Raw genomic sequence first — 22,481 nt, forward strand, 5'->3', positions numbered from 1 at the left:
CCCCCACTCTGCACTGCCTCTACCTGGCCCTGACTCACCTCTGGCCTCGCCACACCTTTGCCAAGCACCACAGCTGCCCTTCCTCCGTCCCTGCACACCTTGCTAGCCCCTGCCTTCCACCTCCCTCGCCCCCATCTTGGTCCTGGCCTGGGGCTGGCAGGCACGGCCTTGACCGGGCAGGTTCGCACCTGCAGCCCGAGATGAGATGCAAACCCTGAGGCCAGAGAGAACTGGCGAAGGAAGGACTGCTTTTCACAACTCTGGCTGCATGATAAGTGAACTCTCACTGGGAGGAGTGTGAGTGTGCGTGCGTGTGTGTGTGGAGGGGTGGGGTGGGATGGGGTGCCTGGGGCTGCTGAAGTTACTAGCAACAAGTCAACAAGTCGCAATTAGTTCTAAACTTGCCAGTCCTTTGTTTCTGTTTGAAACAAATAACTTGAGTGTTTTATTTTTGCTTTTTTAAAGAGGGAATTCTGGGAGGAAATGAAATGAGTGATCCGTCCATCTGGGCCGGGGGCTTCTGGTGCTGAGCTCTACCAAGCCGGGTCTAGAATCCCTGCGATGCCAATTTAGGCCTGGCCCTTTTAAAAATGTTCTTGCAAGCTTCTCACCTGGCAGGTTTTCTCTGCAACCTCCTTGCATTTGGAATGTAGATGCAATTTTATATTCAGGGAGTTAGACGTGCATATTTATGGATATTATTGTCCTCCGCTGTTTATAACAAACTGGGGAGACTCACCTGGCTGCTGGTTGAAAGGCCACGCAATTCCACGCTCACTGGGCAGAAACCCTTAATTGAAGGCCACCTTCTTCAGAGTAGACACATCGCGATGCCCCACGGATGCAGTTCGGGAGCGGGAAAGAAGATGTGGAAATGCAGTGGAGCCGTTGCTACATCCCCCGCTAGCTCCCCCCTTGGCTCCCCCCCGCTTGCCCCCCCTTCTCCCAACAGTTTGGTTCAGCGGCCACGTGCCTCCAAAGCCCGCCCCGCCGCCAGCAGCTGCAGCGGGAAATTCGTCTGGGAAGTGGCGCGCAGGGCCACGTGCGGAGGGCGTGGTGGTGCCGGGCGAGCTCACCTGGGCCGGTGGATCCGCGGGGCCTCTCTTTCAGCAGGCCCGGGCCAAAGGCGCCCCTCCCCGCCTCTTCAGAAACAGGCCAACTCTGCACCTTCCTAATGACGAGTTTTACAACCCTTTGCAACACAGTCAGGAAAGTTTCTTTGCGGGGTGGGGGGGAGCGAGCAGCACTTCCAATGTGCGAGCTGGATGCTTTGCTCGGTCTTCTTCTGGTTTCAGTCTGAGCATTAACAGGACACGGAGAACTCTGAATGGCGAGCAGGACCCGCTTCCACTCCCCTCTTGGGCCCCGTCGTTTCAGAAGCTTCTGTCTTGGAAACAAAAGCCGTCCAAACTTCACAAAGACCGTGGGGACTAATTTGCCTCCTTTCATCTTCTTTTCGGGCCCTCCCCGCGAACCGGATCTCCCCACTGGCTGAATAGGTGAACAGATCCCATTATCCTCAGCCAGCAGAGCTGCCCTGGAATAATCCCCCTCCCCTCTTCTTTCCTTCAGCTTGTTTGCTGCTCGACAAAGCGTGCCGTTGGCTGACTTTTGTTTCCGGAGCTGGCCCATCCCCCTGCTGATGCCACCGACTCCTGAATGACAGGCATTCTCAGAAAAGAGAGGGGGGCGTGGAAGGGGGTGTGCCAGGAGGGGAAATAGTTTGGCTTTGCTCTCCGAGCAGAACATCGCTCTCTCTGCTTTCTCCGATGGCCAGAAGCATCGCTTGCCAAAAGTGCCCTTCGGCTACGTCCTACAGCCTCCTACAAGATGCCCATTCCGCTGAGCAAGAACAAGATTTTGCTTGGATGTGGGGTTGCCCATATTATCCCCTGGGTCTTATTTTGTGCTTTCCTTACTTTGTATGTTTCTCTGAAGAGATCCAGCCCGGCAGCGAAGTGGAGCTCGTGTGAGGCGGACCTCTACAACCAGACCTGTAAGAAACCAGCCCAGACCGCACGCCTTGAAAAATGCTCGGACGTCCTGGAGGAGGCGCAGAGAAGCTACCAGGAGGAGAACGACAAGCTGTCAGTCCTCCTGGCCCAGGCTGACCGGAGCATGACTGACCTGCAGATCCACTTGCACGCCTGTCAGATGCAGCTGGTAAAACCCTTCATTACCTAGCCTGCCTTGCAGGGTTGTTGTGCACTTCATAAGCCGCGAGAAATACGTGGCCTCAGGAAGTACTGAGAGTGAGTTCAGGAAAAAAGGTGGTCACGATCAGGAAATGATGTTTATTTATTAATGATGTTAATGGGGAAGGGTCCAACCCTACAACAACCCTGTGAGGGAGGCCAGGCTGAGCCAGTGAACTAGGGAGCTAGGCTTGGATGCATAGCCCAGCATGTCCTGTAATCTTTATTTTCTTGTGCTTTAGTAAATTTATTTAAGAAATTAGCTAAAGAAATGCTTACAAAAGCGATGTCCAAAGAGAAGTCTCTCCAAAAATGCTTCTGTTCAGCAAAAGGTTGCACGAATCAGAGTTAACAATGCAATGACTTTAGGCAGGGAGCGATTTAACTTGATCTTTGTCTCTTTCCAGAAGAACTTGGAAGATAATGTCACTGCCGGTGTTGCGGAAGCTTCGATTCATGAGGTGGAGAAGCGAATAATTCTTGAAGGTGGGTTGTCCCACAGCTCGCCTGCGTAGAGTCTGGGGGAGGCTGGGTGCCTCCGAAAAAAGCAGGAATCGTCGCTTCAGCACCGGGGATGGAAGGCAGTCTGGCAGGTCTCTGGGCTGCCACTCCCAGTTCCTTGCCCAGGCAAAGCATCTCTCTTCTGATCCGGAGGTGCTCAGAAAAATCAAGGCTGCCCGCTCCAAAGACGCGCGGCGCCTGAATGCGTGCAGAGACAAGAGGGTCCAGTTCTCCCCAGAGAGGCGACGCGAGTCTTCCGGCAGCCTTCCAGACCCAGGCTTCCCGCCGGGGTGGCGCAGCTCCCGGGCTCCCTCCCGGAGCAGCGCGCTGGGCTCTCCTCCGGTCGCCCTCAGTCTGCTTCGCAGGCTGCCCGCAAGCAGAAGCGCGCCCAGCTCCTGGGGGACAGAGAGGGCGAGCGGGCGAGCGACCAGAAGGCAGCAGCCGGCGAGCGCCCGGCGCTCCAGCAGCAGCTCTCTGAGCCGAGAGAGGCGGCGAGGGCCGTCAGCGCCTGCGTGCAGCAGCCCCCTCCCTTGCGCGGCCCCTGCGCAGTTCGCACGGCGATTAAGCCTCGACAGACGCCCGTGGCTGCGCTCAGAGGCTTGGTCGGGCTGCAGGCGCTCGCTCGCTCCGCGCTCCACAGGCAGCCGCCTTCCAGCGCTCCATTTGAATAAAGGTGGTACTCGAAGCCCCCTGGCCTCCGGCGGGCTCGGGAAAAGATGCGTTCGGCCAGGCGCGCGAGACTCTTCCGTTCAAAAACGGGGAGAAAAAAGGAGAAAATGGGTAAAAGAACACGCGAAAAGCGGTGCTTAATGGCTCTGATGTTGTCTTCCAGCGTGGGGTGCTCGTGGCGCTGCTTTGCTCTTCCCTGAAAAGCTGCTGCTGCTGCCCGTCCCGCAAGAACGTGGGACGGTTTTCCGCGCTCCGCGGGGCGCCCACTTTCTGTCCTTGATCCGCTCCGGCCAGCGAAAGCCCGGCTGCCGCCCACCCGAGCCGCTCTCGGACGGGCAGCCGTGGGCAGCAGGTGGGAAAAGGATGCGGCCGCTTCCCCGCTCGCCCTGTGCCGGAGCCGCGCGAGGCGGCAGCTGGGCAGAACGTGGGCAGGTTCTCGGTCCTCCCGGATGGGCAAACGAACAGGCAGCCCACGGACCCCCTTCCTATTTTATTTTATTTTATTTTATTTTATTTTATTTTGCAGAAGAACTGATGCACCTGAAGCGGCAGCTGAAGGAGCAGCGGTAAGTAAGGCGCTTTTTTTTCCCGGGCTGGCTTCACTAGAAAGTTCACGGGCATCTGGAGGGGCTGCAAGGGCTCCAGGTGGCTTCTGAAAATTCCCCGAAGAAAGAGCATCAATTCTGCCTTATAGTCCAGTGCAGTTTGCTGTCGGGGTGCGGGGGGATCGTTCTGTTCATAGCATTTATTCCTTTGCTCTCTTCTTATTCTCAACCTTAGTCCAAAAAAACCTCCAATCTAAAACGGCACAGGAAGAAAAGTTGGGAAGGGGAGAGATGGCAGAGGGGACCATCCTCCTCTGGGCAGCTCCCCCTCCATAGTCAACTGAATGGCAGGCAGGTCTGGCTATTTAACATCGGCGGATTCATCCTCTATCTCCCAAAATGTTGTCCCAGCCAAACCAGTATAGGCTGGGTTGGGCTCCCTGTCCCACAGCCATGATGGCTCCTCTCCGAGGTGCTGCAAGGAGGGCAGCAGGCAATGGATCCTAGATGTATGTGCCTGTTTCCTTTTCATCAAAAAACAAAAGGGAAACACCAAATCACAGAGAGAATGCACGGAAATACTGCTTCTCAAAGGTGTCCCTGCTGGACCAAGGCATCTGTGTTGCTGAAGCCGGAGGAAAAAATCTCCACCTTTAAAATGACCAGCGAAAAGAGACGTACACAAAGATTTGAATGCATGGCAGCTCTCAAATGTGCAAGGGGTAAAAATGCCCTTTCCAATGCTTTGAAAAGGACAAATAGTTGTATAAAAATGTCTGTAAACCTACGTTTATTTAAATGGATACCATTGTCCCAAATTCTAGAAGTACCAGTTTTTTTCATGGTACAAGAGCATGACCTGCCACCTGCAAATGCTCTCCTAATCTCTTTCCAAACTTACAAGTGCCAGGAAGAAAAGAGAGTGTTGCTTAAATCAACCAGGCAGAAAATGTCACTTTCTCGCAGCAGCGAGCTGCGTCTAAGACAGGCACGGAGGATCGGAGAATCGCTTTCAGCCACAGGTTGAATCCTGGTTCGGAGGCAGTGGGATTCTAGTGGTGGAACTAGAGGCGAAAGTGCGAGGCCAAAACGCCTCCCCACCACGTAACTGTGGTCTGCTGAGCAACTGCGGGGCACATGGAAACCAGGAGAGCGCAGGGCGCCTGGCAGCTGGGAGGAAGGGACATAGCCCATGCCAGGGGTTCTGCCCACCTGTAGAGCTCCCTCCAGGTGCCTGCCGTGGCTTTAGCTGCCCAAGTGCAAGGAGATCCAAGGTTCTGCACTTGGGCTCTTGGGATTTAAGGACAGGCTGGGTTGGAGGAAAGCTCCAGCTATCCCAGCGCGCTGTTGCTTCCAGAAATTCACCCAAGTGCCCCAACCCTGGGACAATTTTCTTGGAGCAGCAGTGGCTCCATCTTTTCTGCTCTTTCCTGCCTCCATGCCTTGCACAAGGAAGTAATTCACAGACATGCACATGGTGGGCATGTTGTGAGCAGAGCCGGCTGGAGCCGGGGGTCAGACTAGATGGCTCGGGAGGCCCCTTCCGCCCTGCTCTGTTTCTATGTTCAGTGGAAGGGATGAAATCATTCCACTGCGACAGGTGCTTCTGCTTCTCTCGTCTTCCCCAGAGAGAAATGCCACAAGCCGAAGGGAAAGAACAAGCAGCAGATGCTGAGAGATTCCAACGGGAGTCCCCTCCTTGAACCCATAACGGCTCTGCTCTCAATCCTCTTCGGAGGCATCATGACGCTGTTCATCTTTTAGTCTGTCTAGATTCTAGTGCCATCTGAACAGACCAGCTTCGCTTTCCTGCTTCCTGCACAAAACCACCCTTCTTCTGGATAGCAGTTGGTAAAAGCACGGAGCCCAGCCCGGCCCTCCTGCACGGGGGCAGCAATGCAGTCTGTGTGAACCCCTTTCTGTCCATGCTTTGCTGTTTGGCACGCAGCTTTTGTGATGTGGTCAGCTTATGGATGGAATTGGGGGAGGGGCGTCTGACTATTCCATCTAGCTTCAGAAAATGAGCATTGCAAAAAAGCACTTTATGTTGAAGAGCAATATTAAAAATCAATAAAATATATAAGCATGGAAAATATTTTTTCGAGTGAGAGAATTTTTTCAAGCAAAGGTCCCTCAGGAACACTTCCTCGGCCCACCCTAGCCTGGGCCTTCTGGCTCCGGGTGTGTTGCAGGGCCGGCGGAAAGGTGTAGCTGCACCATTGCGGAGGGGTTTTGTACATGGGAACAATGGGAACGAAAGAAGGCAAAAGGAGAGGGGGCCGCGGGCTGGAGGGCCCACTGGCTTGGTGGGCCTGGAGGGGGCAGACTGCAGGGGATGGCGGAGGGCAGGAGAGCCTGGGGGAATGTTGTCCCCGGGCCGCGAAGAGTCGGACACAATTTTGCAGCCGAACAACAACAAAATCGAGGAACGCAACACTTGGAAGAACCACTAGATAGCAGCAGAAGCACGTGGAACGCCAAATAGCCCTGCAGGTTCCTGGGACAAATCTGGCTGCAGCCCAGGACCCCCACGCTGGTCCCCCAGCCCCAAAGGGAAGCCCACCGGCCAGAGGGGCGCCCCACGGGACGCTCCCGTCAAACACAGTAGTCCCTTCCCCCACACATCGGGGGTGGGGGGGCCTTCCCCCCAGTTGGTTGCTGGTTGGAGAAGGAAGGAAATTATTCATGGTTTTGCAACAACCCTGCAGGCAGCCCAAAGGCAGCCGGTCTCTGCTGCTGCATGGTCAGGATCGGGGCCGCTCCAGGGCTCCTCGAGCTTGCAAAAGCCAGAAGCAAACAGCCCCCTCTGCTGCAGCTGGCGGGGCCTTCATGAGCTCCACCTGGGGCCGGAGCAAGAGCTATTTAAGAACTGCCCTTCCCCGCAGAAGCCGCTTCAGTAGTGCTTAAGCCGTGGTGTGCTCCATGTCCTCTCCAGCACTACTCCCAAGGTATGACTGACCTGCACCTCCTGGCTCCTGAACTCCGGCTTGTTTGAGCTACGCTTTGCTGGCTGGACTTCACCTCCTTCCCGGGTTGCTCTTCTCTGGCTTGCTGGTGGTTGGGTTTGGCCTCACTGACTGTGTTGCCTATGTGGTAGAGCAGCCTCCGGTTAGCTTTCTGCCCCCACACTGCAGACCTTATGGGGGAGGAAGGGGCTCAGGGGTGCCCGCTTTGTATGGGCTTCAAGTCACAAATCTCTGTTTCAAAGCAACCCTCAGGATGGGGGGGGGGGGGTCCTTTCAGCCCAAGAGCTGAATTTTGCTTCAGAGAGACATGGGGGGAATGCAACCTGTTCGTTTGGGCAGACAAAGGGTGGGGTGCAAAGGCGCCCCCTTTTTTGGTCTATGGCGCTCACTGCCAAAACAGTTTTTAAACTGTGAACGGTTGCTTTTAAATGCTCCCCTTCACCTGCGTTCGAGTAAAGCAGCATTGGACACAAAGGCTGGGGCTGGTGGAAATTTCTATTCCAATGGACCTTAGAGCACAAGGAAAGCAGTGTCAGAGTTCCTTCTAGAGCAACTCGGCGTTCAGTCCACACACAGAAAAGAATGTTTGGGCTGCAAGAACAACGACGACGCTCCGACGGGGTGTAAGGCCACTTTGGCCAAAATAAACATCCAGCTGCAAAGAGAGTTTTTTCCCCGCTCCCCTTTCTCTCTCTCTGTTTGCTTTTTCCTTAGCGAGGAAATGAGGGAGCTGGTTGACCAGCTGCTGCTGCTAATTGGTTTCACGACCTTGATTGGGGAGGGAGCGGACTGCATTCCAGCGCAGGGGAAGAAGTGCGAAGTTCGGCTGCACTTGACCCGCAGATTACAGCGGAGGAGCCGCCCGCGCCCTCCGCGGGGCAGTGGTGTCCAAGGGGCCTGCTCGCGGCTCCTCCTCCAGTCCTCACCCCCTCCTCCCCGCTCTCCGGAGCTCTCCGTCCAAAGCAGCCTGTTCCCGAAGAGCACGGGGGCAAAGCCAGGGCGTTCTCGGGCCGGGGCGCCTCCCGGGGAGGCTTCTGTCCCGCTCATGCAAGGAATTCCGCGGCGAGGGCCCGACCCTCCCCTGCCTTTCCATGCCGAAGGCTGCTGTTTCCTCCTCCTCCCCACAGAAAATGTATTATGGGCGGAAGGACAGAACAGCCGCGCAGTGCCTCGGGCCCCTCACTCCCGCAGCGCCCAGGCCCCAGCTGATGAACGGGGGGGTCCTTCTTCTGCCCACAGGTGCGGCTCCTCCGAGAGCAACATTTGGAGATTGCCCTCCAGCCGTGGACAGGCGTGTGCCATGGACACCAATATCCCTTTCCAATGGGGAACCCGGAAGACTTGGATGGCCGTGTCAGCGGTGGAGCTGGCCATCATCTTCATCCTGGGAGCTGGGCTGGCTCACCTGATCGTGCACAGACCCCATGAGCAAGAGGACATGGAGCGCTGGCCCGAAAGCAACGTGCTTTCCTCGCTGATCTCAGTGAACCGGACCCTCCAAATCGCCACAAAATCCTGCCAGGACCAAACAGTAGGCTGGGTCTGGGTCTGCACAGGGGCAGGGAGGGGTCTTGCGGGCCTAAGCTTGCATTCTGCACACACCGTGTCGGCTTTTCAAAGCCAGTTCCTTGGAGGAAAACGCTTCCTTTTTGGCCCATGTTTAGCCTGGACAATTGCTTGTCAACTACCCAGAGAGCTTTGGCTGTTGGCAGTGTGGAAATTTAATAAATGTAGTAATAATAAAAATAATTGCACAGGTGCTTAGTGTTTTGCAGAAAGGAGGAATTTCTCCGGAAGTGTTAAGTGGGTCCCATCTGATATATACAGAGTGCAAATAGATAGAAATGTATTGAGGTAAAAGCAACACTTCAGTCAAGCTTTGTTCTAGATTCCAGATGGACAGAGTTAATTGCATGTGTGCTAAATTAGACAAACAAAAGCGGAATTGTAAAATGACAATTGTTTGTTCTCATTTTGTTTCCACCTGATGACCAGACCTCTCTGGACAGCTTCCAATAATTGGCCAACTCGCAAAGCACAAATACAAGATAGTGGAATAGTCTTTGCATTGCGCCTACCACAACGGCCTGTGTCCTGGGGTGGGGGGAAAGCTTCAGCTGTGGGTCCTTTAGTCCAATCCCAGAAGATGCAGGAAACTGCCGGCTGCGGAGTCCCTGAAGGATGCCTGTTTGTCATGGGGTCAGTGTAGTCAACCTGTGATGATTCTCACTGATTCATATTTCTGTCCCAGCATTTTTCTGACTGGACTGCACTAAGATAAATAAGGCTCTAGTCCTCACAGTTCTGAAGAAAGGGTGGTTTTAAATAGAAACTTAGAAATGTGCCTCCTCTCCATTTTATGGCACCAGAGACAGTGCTCTTATGTATTGCTTCTATTTTGTACCAAAATAATTTAATGTTTGCAATTACTGTGGTGCTCCTGTCTGATACTTCTGCCGTTTGGATTTATTGGATTTGAAGTTGTATCTTTGTGTGTAGCCCTCTTTCAGGACCATGTCCCCAAAGGTGGCCTATAAATACTTGTATAAAAATAAATCCAAAGGCAGGCTTTTCCTGGTATTGTCTACACACATACACACACACCCCAGAAAAATAAATGCTGTCTCTTATCCCTCCATAGTGAGGATTAAGATTGTGAGAGGCACTCTTAAATTTCAGAAGCCCTTCATTGTGTAAACCAAACTGTCTGTCGCTCACAAGGCTTTTAAAAACAATGGCTAATATCGCCTCTCTCCTGCCTTTAATTCCAAGCACTGCATTACAGCATGTCCCCTTTTAAAGGAAAACTCCATGCTGCAGATCAGAGATGCACAAGCACTTTGTGCATGCTCAGGGACTGCAGTATCTCACAAAGCTGGGAAATGTCTTCTGTTTCGTTTTTAACCAATGCTGCATTTCTGGCCATTTGCTGTACCTGCTGGGGCAGATGGGATTTGCAGGCTAAAGTCTTGGGAGGGCTGCACTGACGGGTGGTCCCCTTTTCCTTTCTCTGCCACAGAGAACGCTGGAAGCCAACACCACCTCCCTGAACTCCGAAGTAGCCAGACTAAATGCTCGTTTGCGCTTACATGCATTGGAGAAAGCAGCTTTGCAAGGTGAGTGCGGATTAACACCTGAACACAGTTAAATGATTTAAAATTAATGTGCTTTAACAGGCAAAGCATGGTAGGGTTTACAACCCTCAGTACTCAAGCTAAGTTTCAGGAGTCTGGGGATTGTGGGCTTGGAGCGATGGTGCCGAGACAGACTGGGGGCCTTGGAGTGAGATTTTTGCCTGAGTCAGTACACACTTATCTCCTTCCTGGGCCAACCTTAAGCATCATTCCAATGGGGTGCAAATTAATCAGGCATCTGATCTGCAAAATAAACCCTCCATGAAAGAAATTAGGAGAGTAAGTACCCGGAGGAGGGCTTTCTCTGCGGTGGCGCCCAACCTATGGAATTCACTCCCCAAAGAGGTCCGCCTGGCACCGTCGTTACTGGTTTTTCAGCGCCAGGGCAAGACCTTTTTATTTAAACATCATTTCAATTGTTAAAACATATGATCTGGCCTGGGCAACTTCTTCTTCCTTCTCTTTCTCATCCTATATTTTTATTTTACACTGATAATTTTAATTTTGTATTTGTAAATCAATGTATTTTTTTGTATTTTTATATTTAATGGTAATTTATGTACTATTGTATTTCCATGTATTTTATCATGTTGTAAGCCGCCCCGAGGTTTCGGCAAGGGGCGGCATAGAAATGTTATAATAATAATAATAATGCTGGAGGCCTGCATGCAAACTTATTTCCCAGAGAATGCAGAATTCTCTTCAAAGGAGGGAGGGTTGTCTGGCCTGGAGGAAATTTGTTTGTCTACAGAATGGAGAGGCCCCTGTTTTGAGAGCAATAACAATGTCTGTATCTTTTCCCCTCTTGGCAGATCAACTCACCATCTTGAAAAACTGGACGCAGCTGTTTCAGGATCTGAAGTAAGTCGCCCCTTAAGCCCTGCCTTCTGTTGTGGTTCTAGACAGACTGCACTCTCCAGGGCTGGAGTGCTGTTTGCTGTGCTGAAACGTTGCCTTCGTGGGGGAGCCAAACCTCCACTCCAGCTGCTGAGCCACACAAACACTGGGCGATGTTGTGCCTTTCCTGCCACTTTATTTCCCTAGACAGCTGCTCCCTCTGGCTACTGATGAACTGAGTCAGCCCCTCTCTCATTCCCCCCACCCCTTGCATTGCAGAGACCAACAGAAGACCATCATCGGGCATTTCCAGAAGGACCAGGACCTGGACCAGGACCCGAACCCGGACCACGGCCACCTGTCCGGCCATGGCCCCTTCATCTACCTCCATGCTGGCCTGGCCTCCTTGGCCCTTGCTGTGCTCCTGTGCGTGTGAAGTGAGGCAGATCGCTGTCTTTGGTCCTGGCAGAAGTGCCACTTCTTGGATGTGGGATTTCACATTTGGTGTGTTGTTTAAATGCTCACTTATTCTGAAAATAAAGCGTTGAACTGCATAATTTGGTGGCCTGATGTTTGCGGGGCACTCTGCACGGGGATTGCTTTCTTGCGGGGGTGCGGGGAGCAGATCGGGGCCGACATCAGGAGCTGGTGTGAGAAAGCACATGGGAAGGCGAAAGCCCCCAGACCCGCTCTTCCCCTTCCCCTTCCCCTTCCCCTTCCCCTTCCCCTTCCCCTTTTCCATTGCGACCTGGCTCTGCTGCTCTTTTGCACAGGCCTGGCATGCCACAAAATTGGCAGGTGTGGGGTTTAGAGGCACATACAGCGGGGGCCCTCGTCTATTTGTGGCGAGAACCAAAATTGCTAGGTGTGGCCTATGGCCTAGAAAGAGGTCTCTGCCCTCCCAGGCTCATGGCCTAAAACTGGGGAGGCACAGCATTTCCTCATGGGCGAAGGTGTCCCAGAAGGATCTGTTTCCTTTGAGTCTGTGGGGGTGTTGCAGGAGGGGTGTGCTTTGCACAAATGCGGAGACACGTATTTTGGGAAGGAGCCGTCTTAACTCTGGCAAAGCAAGCCAGCCCTAATTCTGTGCTGGTCGTCTTAAGTGTGGCCTGCCGTAAGCCACAGATTAGGGGTTTGTGTGCTCCCGGCGAAACCCACGCAGAGCAATTACCGCAGCCGGAGCAGCCAACGTGCTCTCCCGGGGCAGAAGCTTGCCGGAGAGATGGACCGCTCGGCCACCAAGACCACTCTGAAGGTGCTGGGCTCGTGCGCCGTGCTGCTGGTGGCCGCGGCAGCCGTCTCTGTCGCCGTGGTGATGTGGAGCTCGGCGCTGAGCCGCCAGCTGAAGGGCTGCCAGGAGCGGGCCCTGAACAAGACGGCAGCCCTGGCCAGCCGGGTGGCCGAGCTGGAAAGGGAGCACGCCAGGAGAGGGAGGCAGCTGGAGAAGGGGGCCCAGCGGGAAAGGGACCTGCAGAGGCAGCTGAGCCAGGCCACAGAGGGCCGGAAGAGACTCAACGGCACTCTGATGGGCTGCTTGGAGAACACGGTACGGAGGCCGGAGCTGGTGTTGGGCAAAAATGCAGGTTCTTTTTCTGGAGGCTGACTCTGGGAGAAGATAAGCCCTGTTAGATCAAGATGAGGTGGGGGATGCATGTGGTAGAGCACCCTGTCCCTCTCCATCCAGCACATTGCCAGTCACCAGGACTGAATAACCCTAAGGTAGACTGCCCCTGTGCTTGGATGCTCCATTTCACCCTCAACGTACAGCCAAAATTGCAGGATTGCTCAGTGGGAAATTATTTTTTTAAAATTTCCTCCTCCTAGGAAAACTGAACACCTCATCCAGTACAAATTTGGGAGGAGGGGGGCCTGATCTCCCAGCTTTTAGCTAAGGAGTACAGAGGCATCTTTTTGATTTGGCCTTTAAACTACAAGGTGATTATTCAAGATCGCATCCTGCTATTGCAAGGAATCTAAATCCGTTGGCCAGGTTCTCCCGGTTGTTATCCTCACAACCGCCCTGAGAGTGAGCGCAGGGACTGGGCCACAAACACCCAGTGAACCCGAGAGTGGAAAACACCCTGGACAGGACCACGATCTGCCAAGTGCCTTTCTGACACTTGAACTGAGAGGACTCTGTCCAGTCCAAGGTTGCAGCCTGTTCTTCTCTGAATCACGATGGATTTTATTGTTTATCCTGCTTCTGATATTGTCGGTGGCCATCGCCATGAGGATCACATGACGGATAGTCTTCCTCCATGCCTTTGCACCCATATCTGGTGTCTCCTGGGTGGAAGTGAGTCCCATGCCTTACCTGTTCCCACCTGAGTCCCCAACCCACCACCTTTGGGAGAACACATCTGCCTCGCCAGGTCTCTTTTGGGACCAGGGCGTTAGAGGTACTTCAGGGACTGGCAGGACTCCTATAAAGAGGGGGCTGGTATCAGGGAAGGTGGGGGGAAGGAGGAGGCTGGGGACCCAAAGAGAGGGATCTGTGGGAAGGAGCTGAGATGCACATATACCCATGGTAGGAGCATGGGAAACCAGCGGGAAGAGTTTGAAGCTCTCCTGGGAATGGGAGGGTCTGACCTGGTGGGATGAAAGGCAAGACTGGAATGTGAACCTGGAGGGGTATCACCTGTTTAGGAAGGGCAGGAAGGGGAAGAGGGGAGGGGGCGTAGCGTTATATGTCAGGGAAGGGATAGGATGCAGTTTTAGGGGTTTCGACAGGGGGAGGGACTTGACAGCAGGGGTTTGTTTTCGCTCTCCAAGTCAACTCCAGACCCTGGATGAAGCCCTGACAGGCCAGATTTGAAGGATACCTTGGGGGAAGGACACGGTAATTACGGGAGATTTCAGTCTCCCCGATATTATTCGGGAGTTTCACTCTGCGGCAACGACCAGCTCACGCCGCTTCCTAGGAGCTATAGAGGGAGGGTGTTTCATGCAGAGGGTCTGGGAGGCGAGGGGGGGGATATCCTTGAGTTGGTCCTGACCGACAGGGAGGAGCTGCTAGATGGGGTGCGGATGAGGGGCGCTCTGGATGCGAGTGATCACTCCGTCCTTCGCTTTGAGATCATGGGAACGGGACGAGCGGCATGTCGAGCGCTAGAAGCTGGGACTCCACGAGCGCCGACTGGCCAATTTGGCCACGCTGGGGAACTGCTCCTGGGAGGGGGGCTGGAAGGCAGGGGGGTCGAGGAGGGGTGGATGGCGCTGAAGGGAGGTCTTGGAGGCACAAGCCTGGAGGATACCGCTAGTTAGCAGGGCGGAGGTGAAGGAGAGCGCGGCCATGGATGTGGAAAGAGGTGGTAAGGGGGATTAGGGGAAACAAACAAAAGGGTACACGGGAAGAGGAGGCCCAGAGGAGGTTTCTTCACAAAGCTGAGGCTGATTGTGAGCTGAGATTTATGAAGAATACCAGGAGCAACAAAAAGGGCTTCTATGTAAATTCCAAGTGGCAGGGGAGACAGGAGGTGAGACCGCTTAATAAGGAGCAAGGGGATTCGGTGACGGATGTGAGGGAACAGGCACAGATGCCAAACGATCATTTTGTCTCTATGTTCTCTCCAAAGCAGGACGGGGGAGATCTACATGGGGGACTGGATGAGGCCGGGGATTTAGGGGCACAGATTAGACTCACCCCCCTAGAAGTCGAGGGGCTCCTCAGGGCACTGGACATTGCAAAGGCACCGGGCTCTGACGGGTTACATTGAGGGAGTTGGTGGGACCCTCTTGTGCCCGCTGCCTCTACTTTGCTCCTGGTTGGGAAACTGGGGGTTTGGGATAGAGGAATTCCCTGTCCGATGGATTAGATCAGGGCTGACAAACTAAAAGCAGAGGGTAGCCATTAGTGGGAAATCACTGGGATGGCGGCCAGTGACAAGCAGGGTCCCCCAGGGTCCCCCAGGGTCCCCCAGTCCAAAGTCCTTTTTAAGATCAACTCCTCAGTGCATGGCTCTTGACTCCTCCAGTGGTGAGCAAATACAATCCTCACCGCAGTAATTACATGTAAAATCAAATATATAGCCTATTTATCAAAATCATTAAGAATAATATCTAATAAAAAAGAAAAATCCTCAGGTTTAAATTTGTGTTTACATTTCCAACATCTGTCCAGCCTATCCTTAAACACCCTCACCGTTGGGGCTTCATCCACCTCCCATGGAAGCCCATTCCATGACCGCGGGGGTCTAACTGCCATCCAACATAACACAGAGGACTCTGGTACACACACAACTGGAGTACTGTGCTCAGTTCTTGGCCCCTCATTACAGGAAGGATATTGCCAGTTTGGAGTCAGTGCAGCGCAGGGCCACAAGGTTGGTGGCCGGTTTGCAGAGGATGGGGTATGAGGCGAGACTGAGGGAACTGGGCCTCTTCAGCCTGGAGGAGACTCAGGGGGGACCTGTTGGCGACATGCAGGTGTGTGAGGGGGTGTCACACGGAGGTGGGCAGAGGCCTGTTCTCCCCTGTGGAGGAAGGCAGGACGCGCTCCAACAGAGCCAAGCTAAAGGAACCAAGGTTCAATTTGGATGCCAGGAAGCACTTCCTGACAGTCAGGACCCCGAGGGTGTGGAAAGGACTTCCATGGGAGCTGGTTAGAGCCCCCTTGGTGAGGATGTTCAAGGATAGGCTGGACATGAACATGGTGAGCATGTCATGAGTGGAATCGGCTGGACCTGGGGTCAGACTAGATGACCCGGGAGACCCCTTCTGACTTGCTCAGTTTCTATGTTTCCATGGTTTCCTCTCAGGCATCATTCTGTGCTGTGTGTCCGCTTCCTCCTGCTTTTTCCTAAGCTAAACCGTCCTGGATGCTGTGGCCTTTCCTTGCTGGGCACTGGGCCAGCCCCTGGACCGTTTCCGTCGCCCTCTGCAGCACTGTGTTGGACTACAGCTCACAGCATCCCCTGGACAGCATGCTGGAAACTGCAGGACCGACGCAGCTGGAGGGAGCACGGTGTGTGGGCAGCAGGCTAGAGCGGCCTGCAGGGAGCGGCCCTTCCTTGGGAGAGCTTATTTCGTGTCTTTCTGTAGGTGGGCCATCTGGAGCGGTCCCAGTGCGGCTGCTTGTTCCTAGCACAGCGCAGCCCTTTTAAAAAGCCAGTATATAAATTTCTGCACACCTCCAGCAGTTGCGCAGCGGCTCGGAAACGGACCGAGAAATACAAACGTGCACGCAATTGCCATCACGACACTTCCTGAGGAAAAGGGGTCAGGAGCATGGCGTGTTCCTCTGGGAAATCGGCCCCTCCCCGCATTGTTCTGGGCTGCTTCCTCTGCAGCTGCAGGAGGTGGAAGGAGACCCTGCCGCCGCCCCCCACGGCCACTTCGCCACTCCGTGTGCGCTCGGGGGCTGAGGGAGGGCCGGCGGCCCCCTGGCCGCTTCACTTCTGCAAAGGGCGAGCTCTGTCAAAAGCAGAAAGTTCATGGGGCGGGCAGCTTTTTTTCTGTTGAAGATTGTGTGCCTGGAGGGGTAACTGGGGGGGGTGCTGGGAGGTGGGGGCAGAGGCAGAGCAGGCAGTCCCCCGTTTCTCTCTGTGTGCGCCTCAGCCACCCCCTTCTCTCTCTCCCTGCCTGCCTGCCTGCCTGCCTGCCTGCCACCCCGGACCGATCGCGTGCTCCTTCCGACCGTTCTCTCTCAGTGCAGACGGTGCGGCTCGGGGGCAGACGCACCCGGAGGCCTGCCGGAGCCCACGTCTGTTTCTCCTTCCTCATGCAGACGCTGCTGGCAGCCACCCTCTCAAGCCTCCACGGTGAAATATCCACCCTTGTGGCCGAAGGGGCGCAGATGGAAACTCGGAACGGGGTTCTTCTAGGTAAGGGGGTGCAACTGAGTGGCCGGAGTCTCCAGGGAGGGGCGGGAAACTTGCTAAGATGTAGCTGCTCTGGCCAAATCCTGACTGAAACTGGGGCCAGGAATAAATATGCCCGGGGGTGGGGGCGGCTCTCCCTGCCCAGCAGACACATCTCCTTCCGAAGAGGCCCCGCCCCTCGGAAGCCGCGCCCCGCCCATTCCCAGGGAGCAAGGGGGCTGCAGTGCCGTCTGCCTGCAGCAGGGGGCAGGATGGGAGCAGGGGAGAGGCTGTGGGGCTTTTGCAGGTGTCTGGTGGTGCTGCGCCAGGCGCTGGTCCTGCTAGCACAGCCTGTTCCACTTTCGCCGGGGATGCTTTTCGCCGGGACGCTATTTGGCAGGCGAGGGCTGGAAAAATTCAAGTACATCCTGGTAGAAACAGGATGCTTATATGTGTCTTCGCACTGTAGCTTCAGTTTGCACCTCTTTCTCAGAGAGCACGAGAATCCCAAGCCCGGCGCCTGTGGGCTGTTCCTTTGAGAGACTAGAACTCTCAGCTCACCTGGCTCCTGAGGAGCCACCTGTCTGCTAACACCTGCCTGTGCTTGGGCTAACACCAGCCGGCGCTGGTAAGGCGGCCAGGCTTGGCTTTCCAGCAGCTTTGCAATCACCCTCATTTGATGCTCAGCCACACAGCCAAAACTGGCAATAATCCCTCCTTCCTGACTGGCATGGCCATCTGCTATAACCAGCACTCTGCTCTTGTACTGAGTCCGGCCTGCAAATCTTTCACATTCTCCTGTGTTCTCCTTATTCCGTCACCACCTACCCCGCTGCTATGACATGTGACTCCAAATCTCTGCAGCACTCTGCACATGTTCTGGAAGCTGGTAGTCAGCTGTGAGGACTGCTACCTGGGAGCATGCGACCATGCGTTACTGCAGGGGCCTGGGTGACCTCAGCAATAAACCCCTGGGGTGGCTGGCGATTTGATCTTCGCTACGGGTCCAAGTGTTCATTCCCACCGTCGGTTCGGAGGCTCTGGCACAAGTCCCTGGGAAGCACAGTGCTTGCCCCACGACTCTTGGGAATCACCCTCCGGAAAACTGGATTTTTTCCAGGTGGAAGGGACACTGCCATGGAGGGAAGCAGCCAGCTGGGGTTTCTTCTCCGCAGGTCCCCGCAGGGATTTGGGGCCCCAGCAATACGCAGCCACCGACCCCCAGCACTGCCCCGAAAAGCATCCTGTGCCCTAACCACTCTTCCTTCCCCGTTCGCCTTTCGCCCTGACCTCGGTAGCCGAGGTGGCCCAGTGGCAGCAGAAGGTGGCTGTGCTCGAGGAGGGGCTGCGGGAAGCCACGGAAGCGCGGGGGGCCGCGGAGGCCGAGAAGGAGCACTGCGACGCGCGGCAGAACGTGCTCCAGGAGAGCTTGTGAGTGCAGCCGCCCCACGGGGGTGGTGAGGATGGGCCCGTCGGCGGGCTGGGGCGGATGGGAGTGGGCGTTCTGCCAGCTGCCCATCGGCTCCACCCTTCCCCACCAGCTCACTTGTCCTGCAGGCGTTTCCTCTGTCTGCCGCTTTCCGGAAGCATGTCTGGGGTGGGTCATGGGAAGGGGGCACAATTCAGCCGCAGTTCTGCGCCCCAGCGGGAGAGCTTTGGATGTCCCCAGTGCTGCTGGCTTTCCAGCACTGGCTAAGGACCAAGCCATTCATGCTGGTTTCTTTTGGCTAAACACACCTAGGACTGCCCTTAAAACGGGGGGGGGGGGTGGGGGGGGATGACTGCCTTGCAACTCCAGGCAGCTTTAGACTGGGCGGGCCCATCACAAATACCCAGGGGGGGTGCATCTTCAGCAGGAGAACCATCATCCCCGAGCATTGCTGACTCTCCCGGGCCAGGTGACAAGGCACCCGACTTGGTCCGGGACAGGCTGCAGCATGGTTGCAGCGCAATGGGGGGGGGAGCAGGGGAATGCCCCCCGCCTGACCGCCCTTCCTCGCCTCTTTCTCCAGGCACGGCTACCTGGCTGAGATCGCCTCCCTCCAGCGCCGGCTCCAGGCCCGCTCCTCCTCCTCCACCCGCCGCAGGTGCCCCCCCTTCTGGTACTTATTCTGGGGGCTGGAGAGCTTGTGCGTTCTTTACCCGCTAGTAAATTTTGGAGCAGAGAGAGTGACCCTTTGGGTGGTCCCTGCACAAGGGGGGCAGGCGCCCTGTAGCAGAGAGGGAACCCTTCCTCAAAACCTAGTGTGGGGGGGAGGCAGGTTTACGAAGCATCCGGACGTGTGTCCAGGAAGAAGTCCACTCACCCTAAAATGCAGAAGTGTCCTGCATAACACAAGGAACTGTGGACACACCATATTAATGTACTGATTTATTTAAAATATTGATATCCCGTCCTATACGCAAAGCATCTTAGGACAGCTTACAGAAACCAAAATGCACAATCCATAATCAAAACAACAATTGACAATAATTAAGAATATGCATAAAACCAGCAATAACATATCACCAATGAAAACAGAGTCAAAAACAAATCAAGATAAACAAAAATGCCAGCTTCCATATTTGCCCTCCCGCCCCCTGAGATCGGCGGCAGAGGCCCTCCTCCGGGAGCCCTGCGGGAGAGACATCAGGAGGCAAAGTACCCGGAGGAGGGCCTTCTCTGCGGTGGTGCCCCGACTGTGGAATGCGCTCCCCAGAGAGGTCCACCTGGCGCCGTCATTATTTGCTTTTCGGCGCCAGGCCAAGACCTTTTTATTCAAACAATATTTTAATAATTGTTAATGTTATTTATTGGTTTTAATTTTTATAACCAGGGGAATCCAGATTTTATATTGTATATGTATAATTGTTTATTATGTTAGAAGCCATCCTGAGGCTTATGCGACTGGGACGGCATCTAAAAACTCCAAATAAATAAATAAATAATACATCAGGTGGTCCAAAATAGAGTGGCCAGGCTGCTGATGGGGACTGGCCCTTACTCTTACATAACGCCAGTCCTCTACCAGCGCCACTGGCTCACAAGTCCAGGCCCAATTGAAGTCCAGGCCCAATTCAAGGTGCTGGTTTTGACCTATAAGCCCTGAACGGCTTGAGACCGGGATATCTGAAGGACGGCCTCCTTCCTTATATGGCCTCATGCCCCTTAAGATCTGCGGGAGAGGCCCTGCTCCGGGAACCCTCCCTGAAGGAGGTAAGATGGTCTCCACCCGGAGGGCTTTCTCTGTGGTGGCCCCCAGACTGTGGAATGCACTCCCCAGAGAGGGTCGCCTGGCGCCGTCATTATTTGCTTTTCGGCGCCAGGCCAAGACCTTTTTATTCAAACAATATTTTAATAATCATTAATGTTATTTATTGGTTTTATACTTTTATTGCCAGGATGAATCCAGATTTTAGATTTTATATATATGTGTGATTGACTGATTGATGGATTGATTGTATATTTTTCAATGTTGGAAGCCATTATATGCAACTGGGACAGCATATAAAAACGCTAAAGAAATAAATAAGAATAAAAACAAAATACGCCTATGGAGAATTAAAAACCAGATTAAAATTCCTAGTTCCACACGTGCTCAGAGAATAGCATAGTTTTTTTATTTTTGTGCCCTGTCTTTTTTCCCTGCAAGAAACCTGGAGCACCTCTCCCATCCCTGAGAGGTGAGGCTGCGAGCCGAATCAGTGTGGGGCACCCAACCCTACAGCTCCCAGGCCAGCCCGGCTCAGTGCTCCAACCACCTACAACAGCCTTCTCTTTGTTGCGTAACTTCGGAGAAGCGGCGCGTGAGTCATAGGACATGTTTCTATCTAAAAAGCCATCATATACTATCCTGACTCACATCAATAGCATTAACATTGCTGTGGAGTATTAGTGTGAAATGTAATTCAGAGCGCGAGGGATAACAAATAGCCATTTCTTAGCATTAAGGGAGTACATTGGGGGTATTTCTGAGAATGAGCTATTTGCAGACCTTTTAGATTAAGGGAGAGGATGTTCAAAAGCGGAAAAAACAACTGACGGAGGGGCAGTCCCCCCCATCCTCGACTCCCAGTGGGCTGCAGGTGCCCCCCCAGTCCTAAAGTTCTCCATCCTGTGGTCCTGTGCCCACTCACTGGAAATAAGCCCCACTGGTTTACCTTAGAGGAGACCCATATAGATCTATTTCCTCCTCTACTCCTACAAGGGTATAGGATACAATGGATGCATTAGTCTTTAAGGGGCCAAAAGAATCTTGGTTGCTTTCATGGCTTATCCTAACTTTGATGTGGGTTTTGTTGCTGTATCTGTGTGTCTGACCCATTTTCATTATGTTTCAGGAAAGGCTGAACCAGCTCCCTTGGGGCGAATTGCTAGTGCCTTTGAAGTGGTGGGAACCGATGGGGGGCTTCATCACACCTTTCCCCCCACCCTGAATAATGGACCTGCAGAGTGGTTATCTGTGCAAGGAAGAGCCAGCAAGAAGAGCTCAAAACACTCATGAAGACCAGAACCGGGAGAGCTGTATCCAAGGAACTGTAATTTCCCCGTTGAATTAAATTGCCAGGTTTCAGAGTCGGTGGGGCGTTTTTTTCCTTGCAGTTTTCAACTGTGCCAGTGGTGGAGAGCCTCTTTCCTCCTGACAGCCATTGCAGGAGCTTGTGGGGGGGGGGGGGTGCATGGGGGGGGGGGATTAGAAGTGTGGGGCTGGAGGCAAGGAGGAGCCTATTTCAGCTTAGCGCTCCTCTCTTGCAGATGCGCATCGGCTGTTCAGAGCTGGGGTCACAGGGCACAAACAACAGGGAACCCCTGGCCGATCGAGCTGGTCGGGGGGGGGGCAGGCCAGCTGGCTTTCCCTCCCCAGCTGTCAGATCTCACATCACCAGGGAGCTGCATCATGGCCTGGCCACGGGGAAGCGCTCCGAGAGTGCGGACTGCTGTGACCTACCCATTCCCTGGCCAAATCTGCCAAGTTCAGACTGGGGCGCCCGGCAGACATGTTGGCCGAAGAGTCCTTTCTAGGCGGGCACTGCCATGTACCTGTGGAGAGACGAGAGACCGCCCTGTGGTGTGAAAGGATCGATTCTTCCAACATCAGTTGCCCTGGTTCCCGTCTGATTTCTCCCCTGCAGTGGCAGTCCTCTAGGAGGATGCCCAAATGACCGCTAAAAATGGGGGCCTTTTTTTCTTCACCCTAATTTCCACCTTTCTAACCCACAACGTACACATACCTCAGCCCCCAATCCCTTAAGCGTTTGATCCAGCTTCCTACTTGTCTGAAACACTGGGCCCTCTGCAGTTCTGTAAAGTCCACCGGTTTTCTCCGAAAGGAGAAGCCTGCCTGTGGTCACCCTGTGCCCCTCGAGGTCTTGCTCTTTTCTTTTCATGAGGACCACCTGGCAACTTAGATAGGTTGCCATGATCTGCTGAATCTCCTGGTACGGACCGGGGGGCACCAAATTCCAGGCAGCCACCAGTGTCCCTGTGTTCACACAGGCCTTTCCGTGCACGTGTTTTGGGAAGTCACGTATGAGCGGCAGGGAACCAGGAGAGAAGCCACCATCCTGCACCGTCTGGAAAGGCTATCTGCTCCGCCACCACCCGATCCTCTGCAGGTGAACACGAGGGCCTTCCTGAGTCTCCGGCCGTTTCTGGCTTGCCCAGGGAACAAGAAACAGCAGCACTTTATCAGCCCGGCATGTCAGGCCTTCGACGCCTCATGCACCAGTCGGGTCCCCTGCCATTTCGCAGGGTCCGTTGCCTTCCCTGTGCCGCACACCACACGGCCCTGCGAGGTTTCCAGGAGCTCTGCAACCTGCTGCCTAGAGACTGGAGAGACTCTGACCGCCGCCCAGC

The 22,481-nt window shown here is 54.3% G+C and overlaps 2 protein-coding genes across 7 annotated transcripts; both read left to right on the forward strand.

Annotated features, from left to right (window-relative positions):
- The first annotated feature begins 6,754 nt into the window (after positions 1–6,754).
- LOC123036613 lies at positions 6,755–11,394 on the forward strand. Of its 3 annotated transcripts, XM_044455971.1 has the most exons (5): positions 6,755–6,858; positions 8,116–8,416; positions 9,896–9,992; positions 10,823–10,871; positions 11,127–11,394. In XM_044455971.1, the coding sequence occupies exons 1-5, from the start codon at positions 6,833–6,835 to the stop codon at positions 11,281–11,283; spliced, it is 630 nt and encodes a 209-aa protein (XP_044311906.1). In that variant the 5' UTR covers positions 6,755–6,832; the 3' UTR covers positions 11,284–11,394. The 3 variants fall into 3 exon arrangements, with proteins under 3 accessions (XP_044311906.1, XP_044311904.1, XP_044311905.1); XM_044455969.1 differs by lacking the exon at positions 6,755–6,858 and having other exon boundaries at positions 7,841–8,416; XM_044455970.1 differs by lacking the exon at positions 6,755–6,858 and having other exon boundaries at positions 7,841–8,407.
- Positions 11,395–16,455: 5,061 nt separating this feature from the next.
- On the forward strand, positions 16,456–21,203 carry CCDC194 (coiled-coil domain containing 194). Of its 4 annotated transcripts, none has more exons than XR_006417175.1 (5): positions 16,456–16,669; positions 17,944–18,076; positions 18,658–18,747; positions 20,278–20,431; positions 20,966–21,203. XR_006417175.1 is itself a non-coding variant. In XM_044455967.1 (4 exons), the coding sequence occupies exons 1-4, from the start codon at positions 16,567–16,569 to the stop codon at positions 20,973–20,975; spliced, it is 336 nt and encodes a 111-aa protein (XP_044311902.1). In that variant the 5' UTR covers positions 16,456–16,566; the 3' UTR covers positions 20,976–21,203. The 4 variants fall into 4 exon arrangements, 2 of the variants coding, with proteins under 2 accessions (XP_044311902.1, XP_044311903.1); XR_006417174.1 differs by having other exon boundaries at positions 18,658–18,732; XM_044455967.1 differs by lacking the exon at positions 20,278–20,431.
- The last annotated feature ends 1,278 nt before the right edge of the window (positions 21,204–22,481 follow it).

Source organism: Varanus komodoensis, unplaced genomic scaffold (assembly GCF_004798865.1).
Source record: "Varanus komodoensis strain SLA01 unplaced genomic scaffold, ASM479886v1 scaffold80, whole genome shotgun sequence".
In the NCBI taxonomy this organism is placed as follows: domain Eukaryota; kingdom Metazoa; phylum Chordata; class Lepidosauria; order Squamata; family Varanidae; genus Varanus; species Varanus komodoensis.